At 33.5% G+C, this 13,251-nt stretch overlaps 1 protein-coding gene across 1 annotated transcript in view; it reads left to right on the top strand.

Annotated features, from left to right (window-relative positions):
- The window catches only part of ST8SIA4 (ST8 alpha-N-acetyl-neuraminide alpha-2,8-sialyltransferase 4), a 101,024-nt gene that overhangs the window by 50,172 nt on the left and 37,601 nt on the right, over nt 1-13,251 (top strand). The window contains 1 exon segment of the mRNA XM_025387973.1: nt 2,154-2,447. Within this exon segment, the coding sequence (XP_025243758.1) occupies nt 2,154-2,447 (294 nt within the window).

Here is a 13,251-nt window from a genome sequence, read left to right as displayed (position 1 = left end):
CAGAAAATCAAGAGTGGGTATTGGAAAATATGGATAGGGGGTAGGATGTTTAAATATGTGACAAGAAAAAGTATAGAGTAATTGAGTGATTTTTTTCCTGAAGGGATAATGTAGCAGAATATATCATTTTTATTCTATTTAATTGGGTTGGTTTTTACTAGTTTTACTATTATAGTGAAAATAAAGTATCAATATTGATTTTTCTACAATCAGAATCCTCTGAAAAGAAATTACTGAGGGTTTGTTGTAGTGGAAAAAATATCCAAAGCCATTTCCCCAACAGGAACATGTTAATTGTAATATTACAAGTATTCTCACTATTTTACCTAAAGAAGTGTCAGTAATAATGATGTCCAGAATATAATTTCTCCACAATTTCCAAATTCGTGTTATAACTAGCTTCATTAAGATTTTAGATTACTTTTAATATTTGTGTAGAGCACATTTTAGGACTTTAAAATGATCAAGTCCTTGATCTTCCTTGAGTTCCACAAGAAGGTGTTCACTTTGACAAGTATTCACATCAGCAAATCTTTTTCTGGTCAGTCCTGTTTGTAATATTCTTACCATAATGAGAATGAATAATATCTAATCACAATTAGTGGTATGAATCATGAATAGAAACGAATATGTACTCTGTCATATAATATAGTGGATGTAATTAAAGATACCTAAATTGAAAAGATAATAATCTTTAACCTATACTTTCTAAATAATATTATTGTGTTAATATTTTTCCCTCAGTAGCTAACTCTAAATAACATAGAATTTGAGATGAAATATATTTGTTGTTATAGCTACATATTGTCAGAGATCTAGGAAGTAATAAGATATGTTAATTAAGAGAGATAAGGAATGATATATAAGACAGTGTTTTTAATATCAGAACACATACTTGACTTTTTAATTAAAATGTTTAATAATTCGATTAATGTGACAAAGTACACAAGGAAAAGAAATGTAAGGAACTTTCATAATGTGACCAAACATTCAAAAATGCAGAAAAAGAAAATCACGTCCCTTGAAAGGCTGATAAAAATATTAAAAATAGTTTCATATTTTCATGAAAGGTTTGATTGAATTGATTCAAACAACTTTTTCCCAATACAGTAAACTCTTGTTTATCAAAATCTAGTTTTTCTTTTGTCAACTAAAACCTACCTTTTTAAAAGCAAGTTAAAATAATTTTTTTAATGAAGTTATTTTTAAAATCAAGTATAAAAAGGTCTATGTGACTGATCAAAGAAGCAACAGAAATTGGTTAAAGGCCATATTCAAGGTGCTTTTCAAAACTTTCTTCTAATATAAGAATGGAATCAGGTTATATGAATAACATCAGGCCCAAGCTCTTTTCAAAACCTTATGGCTCTAGTGGAGAAAACAATACAACATATTCTGTTCTTTCCCTACATATGCATTCCCCAGGGATGCATACGTCCAAAAAGAGAAAACAGATATTTTGAGGAGGTCCTAAAATAACAGGAAGGCTGATATTTGATCTTATAGTAAGAATTTTTCGTATTACTTAAAACCCCAGAAAGTCACATTAAATATGATATCTCCACTCTTCTTATTTTTCTTCCCCATTTAGACCTATAGAAAACAATTGTAAATATGTTTGTGTAAGACACTATAAGGAATTGTACTTTTCCCTTAACCTCAGAGTATAAGTAAAGCCAACTTTATCTCCTTAGACTTACAAAGTTGTTGAAATGACTTAAGTTTTACAAGTGGTGCAGATTAGAATGTCAAGTCCAATGTGTTTTATTTACTTGTAGAGCAGCATGTGGTTTAAATTGCCTACTGAATGGCCAAAGAACCCTTGTGAATTTACCATCATAAATTCTCTGATTACAAATTCAAATTGTGTGGTTTTATGAAGATAATAGCAAAGGGTATTCTTAGACAACAGGCTGAATTCACACAAGTGGCATTTTGAGCCCTGTACTGGGAGTGCACTTTTTTATTGCAAGCAGCATTCCTGCACGTGCGGAGAGTTATTGAAAATGCAGTCTTACCAAGTAGATGGTCTTTTGGTTTTCTTTTCACATGGTTAAAAAAATGCTCATTTCCCATTCTTCTTTTCATGAACATCATTTTACCAGTGAATATTTCTTTTTTTTCATTTGTCCCATTAATTTTTTCCTCTTCAGGTGTAATCTAGCTCCTGTGGTGGAGTTTGCTGCAGATGTGGGAACTAAATCAGATTTTATTACCATGAATCCATCAGTTGTACAAAGAGCATTTGGAGGCTTTCGGAATGAGAGTGACAGAGAAAAATTTGTGCATAGACTTTCCATGCTGAATGACAGTGTCCTTTGGATTCCTGCTTTCATGGTCAAAGGAGGAGAGAAGCACGTGGAGTGGGTTAATGCATTAATCCTTAAGAATAAACTGAAAGTGCGAACTGCCTATCCATCATTGAGACTTATTCATGCTGTCAGAGGGTAAGTGACTGGAAAGGATCAGTTTGTCCTTGGCACAGTGGAACACATATAACTAAACATTTTTCCTAGACAAGAATAAGCTTCAGTAAAATCTCCAAATGGATATATGCTTCCATTATTTCATAGTGGTTACTCTATTTACAAACTTGAAGTTTGTTTACATATGATATGATTTTAATTCATCTTCTTTTTTGAAAAAGCAAATTGTTGAACCTGTCACTTATTTATGTCTGCTCATGAACAAACTACTATTTTTTTTTTTTTTAGCACTAAAAAGTAATAAGAATTCATAGTAAAATTAATGGGTTTTGTGTAAGGAAACTACAACAGAAGTACTGAATGGCTAGTGGGCAATATTATGTAAGCATAAATGTTAGATATATTTAAGGAGCAATTAAGTCCCATCTGTAGCCAAGAGGCCTACTAGTGAGAAAGGAGGCTGGCTGAGATAAAATGCCTTAATGCTTCCCCCCAAAGTCACAGATGCTGTTTTAATGAATTAAGCCAACATTTCCCTTTTATTAACACAAGTTCACAAAAAAGCATTAAAATATAAACGCTTGCTTAAAAGTGGCAAATGACCAAAAGGCCAAATTCACTCATGCACACATATAAGTATGTAAAGAAGATGAACCACAGATGAGAAATTATGTTTTTTTACTGGAAGTGTGCTGAGTGTCAGATACTGTAGCTTCAAAAATGAAGAGCTGACAACTAACTTTAAAAAATGCATAGGCTTTATGGTACAAACAGAGGCATATACAATTCACTAGTGGCCTAATAGGGGAATATATTGTCAGAGGTGTATAATTTGTCACTCAGGTTCACAAAGACACTTGGAAAGTAGATCAAACATTTGAACTGGACTTTAAAAACAGAATAGCCTGTAATCCCAGCACTTTGGGAGGCCGAGACGGGTGGATCACGAGGTCAGGAGATCGAGACCATCCTGGCTAACACAGTGAAACCCCGTCTCTACTAAAAAATACAAAAAACTAGCCGGACGACGTGGCGGACGACTGTAGTCCCAGCTACTCGGGAGGCTGAGGCAGGAGAATGGCGTAAACCCGGGAGGCGGAGCTTGCAGTGAGCTGAGATGCGGCCACTGCACTCCAGCCTGGGCAACAGAGTGAGACTCCGTCTCAAAAAAAAAAAAAAAAAAAAGAAAAAATAAAGAAAAAAACAGAATAGCAATTGCCAGAGGGATAAAAGAAACAGAATAAGAAAACCAAACAGAAGGAAATGCTGTTACGTTTTTAGAGGGTACCAGGTCAAGGAAATGATGAAGTGCACAGTAAACATATGGAATAATGGAGCCTGTTGTGGAACACTGGAATACAAAGTTGGAAAAGTAACTTGGGATGTGGTTGAGAAGGGAATTGAGTTTATGCTGTAGGAAGCACAGTTAGATGTCTGAATTTAATAAGAAATCTTGTAACTGCAGACGTTTATTTGGCAAGGACAAGAAAAATGCTAGAGGCATAAAAACCAATTAGGCTTTTGATCAATTTACTCAAAAGATAATAAGGATGTAAGACAGAAGCAGTGGACTTGGGAAGGAAGGGCAAGTTCAGGGGGCCAATTAAATACAATGGATACAAGTCCTGAAAAACACAGGTTTCCAAGCCCAGACTTAAAAATAGTTTCTTATACTGTAACAGGAACTGGGCTAAGGTGTTTTTGTTTTGTTTCTGAGATAATTTCCTGCAAGGATTTACCATTTCCTGTTTAAATCTCTAGAGAGTTTCTTGTATTGTATTATTCTGCACACAATTACATTGCTTTGAGACGGAGTCTCACTCTGTCGCCCAGGCTGGAGTGCAGTGGCGCGATCTCGGCTCATTGCCAGCTCCGCCTCCCGGGTTCACGTCATTCTCCTGCCTCAGCCTAGGGAGTAGCTGGAACTACGCCCAAGTAATTTTTTGTATTTTTAGTAGAGACGGGGTTTCACCATGTTAGCCAGGCTGGTCTTGATCTCCTGACCTCGTGATCCGCCCGCCTCGGCCTCCCAAAATGCTGGGAATACAGGCGTGAGCCATGGCGCCCTGCCTAAATTGCATTCTTATAATTACATCATGGTTATTCGACACACATTCTCTTGATGTTTGACAGGAAATTTCAACAAAGTAAGATTTAAAAAACGTGCATTTGGATAAGTAACTGGTTTTTGTTTGTTTGTTTGTTTTTTAAGTTACAAATATCCCTGGTAATTACAATTTGACTCTTAAAAAATAGTACATTTTAAGAAAGTGTAACATTACAGTGCATTGTGTTAAGAACATGTCTGTTTTTGTCTGTTTGGGTATCATGTTATTCTGAAAAACACCTTAAAAAGATAACTTTTCCATCTTAAACACACACACACACACACACACACACACACACTCACTCCAGTGATAGCAGATTAAGTTTTAGTAAGAAATACTCTGAAGTAAGCAGACTATGGAAAACTAATGAGAAAACTTAAGATTACTCTGAATTAGTACCTTTGTTTCCTAGATTTTGGTTTATACTTCTCAATCCAATACCAAAACCGAAGCATGAAATAAGAGGAGTGACTGCAATAATGCATTTTCAATAAGTTAGAATCCAGATAGTGTTATATATGATTAACAGTGAATACACATGGGTTTTTACATATATTTTAAAGGTAAAAATTGCAGATTATTTCAGTAATTTAATAAGACTCCTATGTTTTGTACTATTCACTTTTATAACCATTATAAATATAAACTACTTCACTAATTCCTAAGCATTTTATTCCAAAGAGCAACAAGGCTAACTTTCTTACCACTGGTGAAAGGAATGGTATGCTTTTTTTGGTTACTGTGAATTAGATATATTTTCTAAACTGATTTTGAATTCTGTAGAAATAACTTCTCTCTCCACCTTCCTTATCACAAATCTACATATACCCTCTTAAAGGGTCAAGGTATGGAGTTCTAAACTGTGGCCACGGATAATAAAAGGAGCTCTAGAGAGTCTTGTGACTTTTCCAATAGAATGGAAATTTGTACACATGGTGTACGTGTGAAAGGCAACTTCATTTATGGATTTTATTGAAACTAGTACATTAATGTATGCAAGATAGTGTTTTGACATAATGTATGTAGTTTCTACTGGAACTGTAAATGAAAATAAGGAAGTATGAGCACTGATGAAACAAAAATGATTTATGTGATATGAAAGCAAAGGCAAACTCCCCAAAGAACTATTCTTTAAGTAATTGTTTTACATCTCCTTTGACTTACCTCTCTGAAACCCTGTGGTTAATACAGTTCAGCAAAATAAGGAGTTTCATATCCTCTGTTGATTACTGGACTTGGTTGACCCTCATGAGCAATTAAAGCACCCAAGACGCAGAATTTAGGGTGTGTATAGTCATAATGTTAAAATGTGAAGGCTCTTCCAAGTACTGCAATTACAAATAAAAAGTTTAAGTGATTTGTAAAACAAGATTCCTGAACACAATGAGGATCATTTAGATAGTTTTCATACGGTCAGACATCATTACTTAACCATTTTGCCCTCTAAAAACTGTGATTCCTTACTAATTTTAAAATCCTATTTAATTTTAGATTTTTCTATAAGCTCTAAAAATGAAGCCGTCAGTCACAAAATTCAGATACTCTTAAGTATTGTTTTAATGTGTTGTAATTCTTCTGAAACCATATTCAGTAAAACAGAAGGAAAAGTTATATACATAGATTCATAATTTAAAAAGAATCTTGCAAAATAGTAAAAGAGTAATCTAATGGGGACAAATCAGATATATACATTACAAGTTTAAGAGAATGTATGAAAACATAAAATCGGTGTGGGATTGCCACTTTTTTATTGGTATTTCTTCAGAAGCCCCACGTGGTCTGCATTTTTCAAATTAACATTTTGTATTTTTTTTTTTTAATAAAGAAAGGAATAATTTTGGGCCCAGTGCAGTGGCTCATGCCTGTGATCCCAATACTTTGGGAGGCCAAGGTGGGTGGATTACCTGAGGTCAGAAGTTCGAGACGAGCCTGGCCAACATGGCAAAACACTGCCTCTACTAAAAATACAAAAATTAGCCAGATATGGTGGCACACACCTGTAGTCCCCGCTACATGGCAGGCTGAGGCAGGAGAATCGCTTGAACCCAGGGAGGCAGAGGTTGCAGTGAGCCGAGCTCATACTACTGCACTCCAGCCTGGGTGACACAGTGATTCTCCGTCAAAAAAAAAAAAAAAAAAAAAAAAAAAGATTGGAGCAAATAAGATAGTAAGCATGAAGAGGGGATTTGGGGTCTTCAAAGTCATTTAAAAATTTGACTACAAAATGTAAAATAAAAGCTTCTTATTTATATCCAGCTAAGAAAATTATTAATATACAACTTAATATCTTAATAACCTGTTTAAATTAATGACAGTTTTATATAATATTTTAAAATATTATCTAAGACATAGCTCAAAATACATTTTTATAAAATGCTTAGAGACAGGTAAAAATTCCTATTTTTTTTTTTTTTTTTTTTTTTTTTTTGAGACGGAGTTTCGCTCTGTCGCCCAGGCTGGAGTGCAGTGGCCGGATCTCAGCTCACTACAAGCTCCGCCTCCCGGGTTCACGCCATTCTCCTGCCTCAGCCTCCCGAGTAGCTGGGACTACAGGCGCCCGCCACCTCGCCCGGCTAGTTTTTTGTACTTTTTTTTTTTAGTAGAGACGGGGTTTCACCATATTAACCAGGATGGTCTCGATCTCCTGACCTCGTGATCCGCCCGTCTCGGCCTCCCAAAGTGCTGGGATTACAGGCTTGAGCCACCGCGCCTGGCCAAAAAAATTCCTATTTTACAGTTGCCTTAATTTGACTAGTAATAACCAAATGTAGTTTTTACATTGGTGGGATGATTATACTTAATTTTCTTACATTTAATATGGGAAAAAAACAAACATTACAGAAAGTGTATCCTCAGTTTCACTATCGAACTATGACAGATAATTTCATAAGAATCTTTCCAAAAAACATATAGACAGACAGATAGAGAAGCATATTTTAAAATTATGTTTTATATGCACAAGCCTAAATATGTATTTATTGTAGTAGCTCTACAACTCGAATCATATGTACTCTTTCGCACTTTATTTTTTAAATTAACATGACATTTTCTTAACAACACATAAATACAGCTTTTTTTTTAAATAGCAAAGTATATTCCATCATATACTTTTCTATAATGTATTTAACCAATCTTGTTTGATGGACATTTGTATTCTCATTTGTTCTTGTTATATATAATTTTATTTTGTTATTAAAAATAAATTATAGGAAAAATGAGAGGTAGGGAAAGGAAAGTAAATATACAATTCTGACGGCCGGGCGCGGTGGCACAAGCCTGTAATCCCAGCACTTTGGGAGGCCGAGGCGGGCGGATCACGAGGTCAGGAGATCGAGACCATCCTGGCTAACATGGTGAAACCCCGTCTCTACTAAAAATACAAAAAACTAGCCGGGCGTGGTGGCGGGCGCCTGTAGTCCCAGCTACTCGGAGGCTGAGGCAGGAGAATGGCCTGAACCTGGGAGGCGGAGCTTGCAGTGAGCCGAGATCGCGCCACTGCACTCCAGCCTGGGTGACACAGTGCGAGACTCTGTCTCAAAAAAAAAAAAAAAAAAATATACAATTCTGATTAGCTAATTTTATAAGCTAATAGTATATTTTAAAATATAAAATTAATATATGCTCACAATAGGCCAGGCATGGTGGCTCATGCCTGTAATCCCAGAACTTTGGGAGGCCAAGGCAGGTGGATCACTTGAGGTCAGAAGTTTGAGACCAGCATGGCCAACATGGAGAAGCTCCATCTCTAATAAAAAATACAAAAATTAGCCAGGCATGGTGGCCAATAATCCCAGCTACTAGGGAAGCTGGGGCAAAAGAATCACTTAAGGCCAGGAGAATCGCTTAAGGCCAGGAGGCAGAAGTTGCAATGAGTTGAGATATGCCACTGCACTCTACCCTGGGCAACAGTGTGAGATTCCATCTCAAAAAAAAAAAAAAAAAAAGTATGCTTACAATAATAATTCTGAACAAATAATTATATATAAACTAGTCTTATATTACCGTTTCAATTACAATATCCTGAAGTAACAACATTCAAAGAATGTATGAAAACATAAAATTGGTGTGGGATTGCCACTTTTTTATTGATATTTCTAGCCCCATATAGTCTGCATTTTTCAAATTAACATTTTGTATTTTTTTAAAAATAAAGAGTGGAGCATTTTGGGCCCAAAATTGCTCTTATTGATCTATTATTTTTGTCTGTGTATGTGTGTGTGTGTATATATATATATATATATACACACACACACATCTTATATATATACATCATACATGTATATACATCTACACAATATGCATTCATTTAGAATGTGTTTTTTTCCCCACAAAAAAAGGGAATTTTAATAAACACAGAGGTATGGATGGGTTTAAACCTAGTGAATACTGTATAATATGTTCCCTTCTGAAAATGTTATCTGTATTCAGATATTTTAATTTTAAACATTAATTGGTTTAAGCTTTTGATCTGTTGATATTCGAGTCTGGGAAAACAAATGTTAAAATATTTACATTTGAATCCTTTGGCCCCTGCTAATTATTATGAACTATTATTAAAAGATTTAAACCAAAAATGAGATTTTTAATTCAATTACCTTAAAAATTTTGATGGCCCCTAAGTTTTTTTTTTGATTTTTACTTTTTTTTTAATTCTACTATAACAAAAGTAATATAGATATATTCTTTTGCCACCACATTGTAAGTACTAATTTGTTTTAATATGATGGGGGTTATCCTCATATTAAATTAATAAGCTTCTACTTTGTATTAATCAAGATAAACACTTGGATTGAGTACTCACAGAAGATACCGATAAATGTATATAATATTCTGTGATGTCACCATCATAATAAATAATTCCAAAGTTATTTACCATTTTTAAGCTTACATCTTTCTCAAAAAAAATTTTAAAGATAATTCATTTCATAGAGATTTTTAAAATTTTGATTCAATGAGTAGTATAGTTCAGTGCAAAAGTAGTTGTGGGTTTTGCTATTGAAAATAATGGCAAAAACCATGATTACTTTTGCACCAGCCTAACGCTTTTGGTTTTCGTTATTTATCTTTTAGTGGAGAATACATAACATACCTGTATACTTAAAAAAAATAGAGTCTTTTGTAGTGATTGCAAAGCACATGAGTATGTGTAAGATAAATGGGCTACATAAACTGCCTTAGATTTGCCTGGAATTAAAAATTGTTGTTTTTATTTGAAATACTTGGTAAACATCTCATGCCCTACAACAGTGTTTTTTTGTTTGTTTTTTGTTTATCTTTGTTTTTTTGGTTTCTTTTTTGAGACAGAATGTAGCTCTGATGCCCGGGCTGGAGTGCAGTGGTACAATATCGGCTCACTGCAACCTCTGCCTTTTGGCTGGGTTCACGCAATTCTTCTGCCTCAGCCTCCCTAGTTGCTGCTACTACAGGCATGCGACATCATGCCTGACTAATTTTTTTTTTTTTTTTTTTTTTTTTTTTTTTTTTTTAGTAGGGATGAGGTTTCACCATGTTGGCCAGGCTGCTCTCGAACTCCTAACCTCAGGTGATCCATCCACCTTGGCCTCCCAAAGTGCGGGGGTTACAGGCATGAGCCACTGCGCCCAGGTAGCAGTGTGTCTTAAATTCAAGCTCACATATATATTTTGGAGGTTCTGTGAAAATGTTCTTGATTTTAAAGAGGATTTGAACAATTCTAACTAAGAACACTGACTTAGAGAATTTTAAAGAATTTTGCAGAAATTTGATTTCCAAGGAAGACGAAAACAAACCTTTCCTATTCTGACTTTAGACAAGACTGTTTAATTCCTTTAGTGTCAGATTTATAACCATTAAAATATAGGTATTGATGTGTGTAATCGTATAGATTCCTTTGGGCTCTAAGAATCACTGGTTCTGAACTTTGATTGTCCTTACACATGGGAAAATTCAAACTGTCACAAAAAAACCTCTTGTCCTTAATTAAACATTCTCAGGAATGTCTTCTCCGTAACTTCCTAAAGAGGTTCATTAAATTTTTGATAATCATGATAATAAAGAGAGCTTTCTAAAATATTTCTTCTTTAAAGTCATTTTCTCTTGATATTTATTCTTTACATGTTTCAACACAATTAAGTTAACCCACCATCATCTAAATGTTTACTTGACAGCAAAAGAAATATATTTAAGAAATATATATATTTGAAATATATAAGAAATATATATACATACATAGGCACACATAGATACACATTCATATATATATAAGCATGTATATATACCTAGGTAAATATTATATAAAAAGAACAGACATGTTTATTGCTGAATTTGCCCTTTGTTTGATTTCTGCAATTATTAATTTTTTTAAAAATTCATAACTTTTTTTATAAATGTCAATTGTGGAAAACCTATTTCTGAACTAGTATTTATATATATGAAAAATAAAATTAGTATACATAAATATTTACTATTATATCTATATACACACACTGTACAGACTTTACATATATAGTCTATATGTATTCTCGATATACTTTGTAAACACACACAAAACATATATCAATATATTATATATAATTCTATATATTTTCTTGCTATTTCTCTGTCTCTATATATGATATACAGAGTATATATACTCTGTGTGTAGATATGTTTATATTCTTTGTATATATACACACGGCATAAATAGATAGATATACTGTATATAATTTACACATACTAACAAAGTATAAAATATACAAATATATGTTTTATATAATTATATAATATGTAATAGTATACTCATAGTATATATGTTTATTATTCTATGCAAGTTACTTTGTTAGACATTTTGTATGTCAAACATAGTGCCAATAATATATTGATTTTCTTGTAATAATGGTACATTACTAAATTTTATTCAACTGTAGTCACTTAGGATTTTCAGAAATCAGTTTTTCCATGCTTAATATATAGTAAAAATCCTCCCTTTTATATTTCTGTTGTTGGTGTTTGACATGCCATCTTGAATTTATTTCTAGTAATTTCATCTTTTGTTTTTAAGTAGGTATTGTTTTACATTATTACTTTAAGTGACTAAATAACTCTTTATTTCCTCATTCAGAATATAAGATAATAGTTTAATTGATTTACGTACTTTATATGCAGTACCTTTTTTGCTTCATTAATTTTATTAAATAAAATTATGGTGAACAAGAGGATATCACTTAATGTACCCTCCCAGGGTTCCCAGGGTTTTGCTAGAACATTGATATTTTATTTTGGCATACCTTCCTAAACTACCTGTGCTCGCACTTTATGGCACGATGATCAATACCATAATTCTTAGCAAAATATAAGAGGGAAAAATATGTCTTACACATGTCAAGTGACATATCTCTCTAACTTCTCATCTGGGTAGTTTTCACTCTGTTGAAAAATATTTAATGGTTATTAAAAGAATGAAAGCACACATTAGTTGCTTTGGTAGAATATTTTTATAGTTTCTAACAAATAAACAGATTATATTTTCACACATCATCCATCAACATTTTTTCAGCATTAAGACTAACAAAAATATCGTTTCTCAAATGTTAGTTGCTGCACTCATCTTTCAGATGCAAAAATTCATTTTAAATGAATGTAAGGGTTAAAGTCTATATAAAATGAAGATGATCTTCTGCAGGATAACTTCATGTGAATGCCATGGGTTTGTAGAAGAATGTGAATCAGACCAGGCTCCCAATAGTCTTTAGCAAAACTATAGGCTAAAATACATCATCAATAGACCTCAGGAAATTGAGTTTATTAGTCATTCTAATGGATTGTTTTGGAGTATTCAATCAACTCAAGTCACATAAGGAAAAGCAATTTTAAAAAACAACTTTGAAAAGAGAATATTCACTCCAAGTGCTTTCTGAAAATGGCTTACTTGTTTTAAAATTAGTCTTAGGCTAAAAATATTTCCATATGGTTTCTATTTTGACCTATGAGCAACACAGCTGTAATATTTCTTTATAAAACATGTGTCCTAGTTTAATGTTTTTGAGTAGCTAGATGCTGCGTATTAGGTATTTTAAACCAAAGGAGATTTCCATGAAAGGATATTTCTTTCCTTACTGGTGGACTCTGATATGCACACTTCCGGAACTTCAGTGTTTCCTGATATTTTAATCTGGTTACCCTTCAGTCACAATGTTATTTCCTAGCAGATCCTATTATTCATATTGCATTGTGTAATGTGGAAGTAAAAATAGTTTATGTCTGAGAAGATATTCCCAAGTGTGTGGCTCAAATTGGAACCTATGGAAAACAGCTTTCATTCTGCCCCTGACCAATATGCTTCCCAGTTCTGGTTATCTCTCATTGAGACCAAAAGGCTTTGCAAAATATCTAGAATTTCTTTGGAAGAGTAGTTAAGGTTTCATAGCACCCCTGTGACATTGGCATATTTTGGCTTTCCTTCTTGTTGTGTATTTTTCTCTCTTCTTCATATAGATCATTTTTTATTCCTTCAAGTCTCAATTTAAAGGTAAGTTTCAATTGGGCATCATTTCTCACTCTTGTTCCTTTTGGTGAGATTGACCTGGGTTTCCGCTCTCTGTATTCTCTTCTCTTTTGGAACATTCTTCAAAATGTATGAGTATTGTTTATTTTCAACTTTTTAGGTTTATTTTAAAGTTTTTCATAGCAAATATTGACTTATTCATCTCTGTAACTAAAAGAAACATGAATTCCCAGTATATGTTATGGTGGAGGTTGGG

The sequence above is a fragment of the Theropithecus gelada genome, chromosome 6 (assembly GCF_003255815.1).
Source record: "Theropithecus gelada isolate Dixy chromosome 6, Tgel_1.0, whole genome shotgun sequence".
In the NCBI taxonomy this organism is placed as follows: Eukaryota; Metazoa; Chordata; class Mammalia; order Primates; family Cercopithecidae; genus Theropithecus; species Theropithecus gelada.
This window is presented reverse-complemented; position numbering and strand designations above follow the sequence as displayed.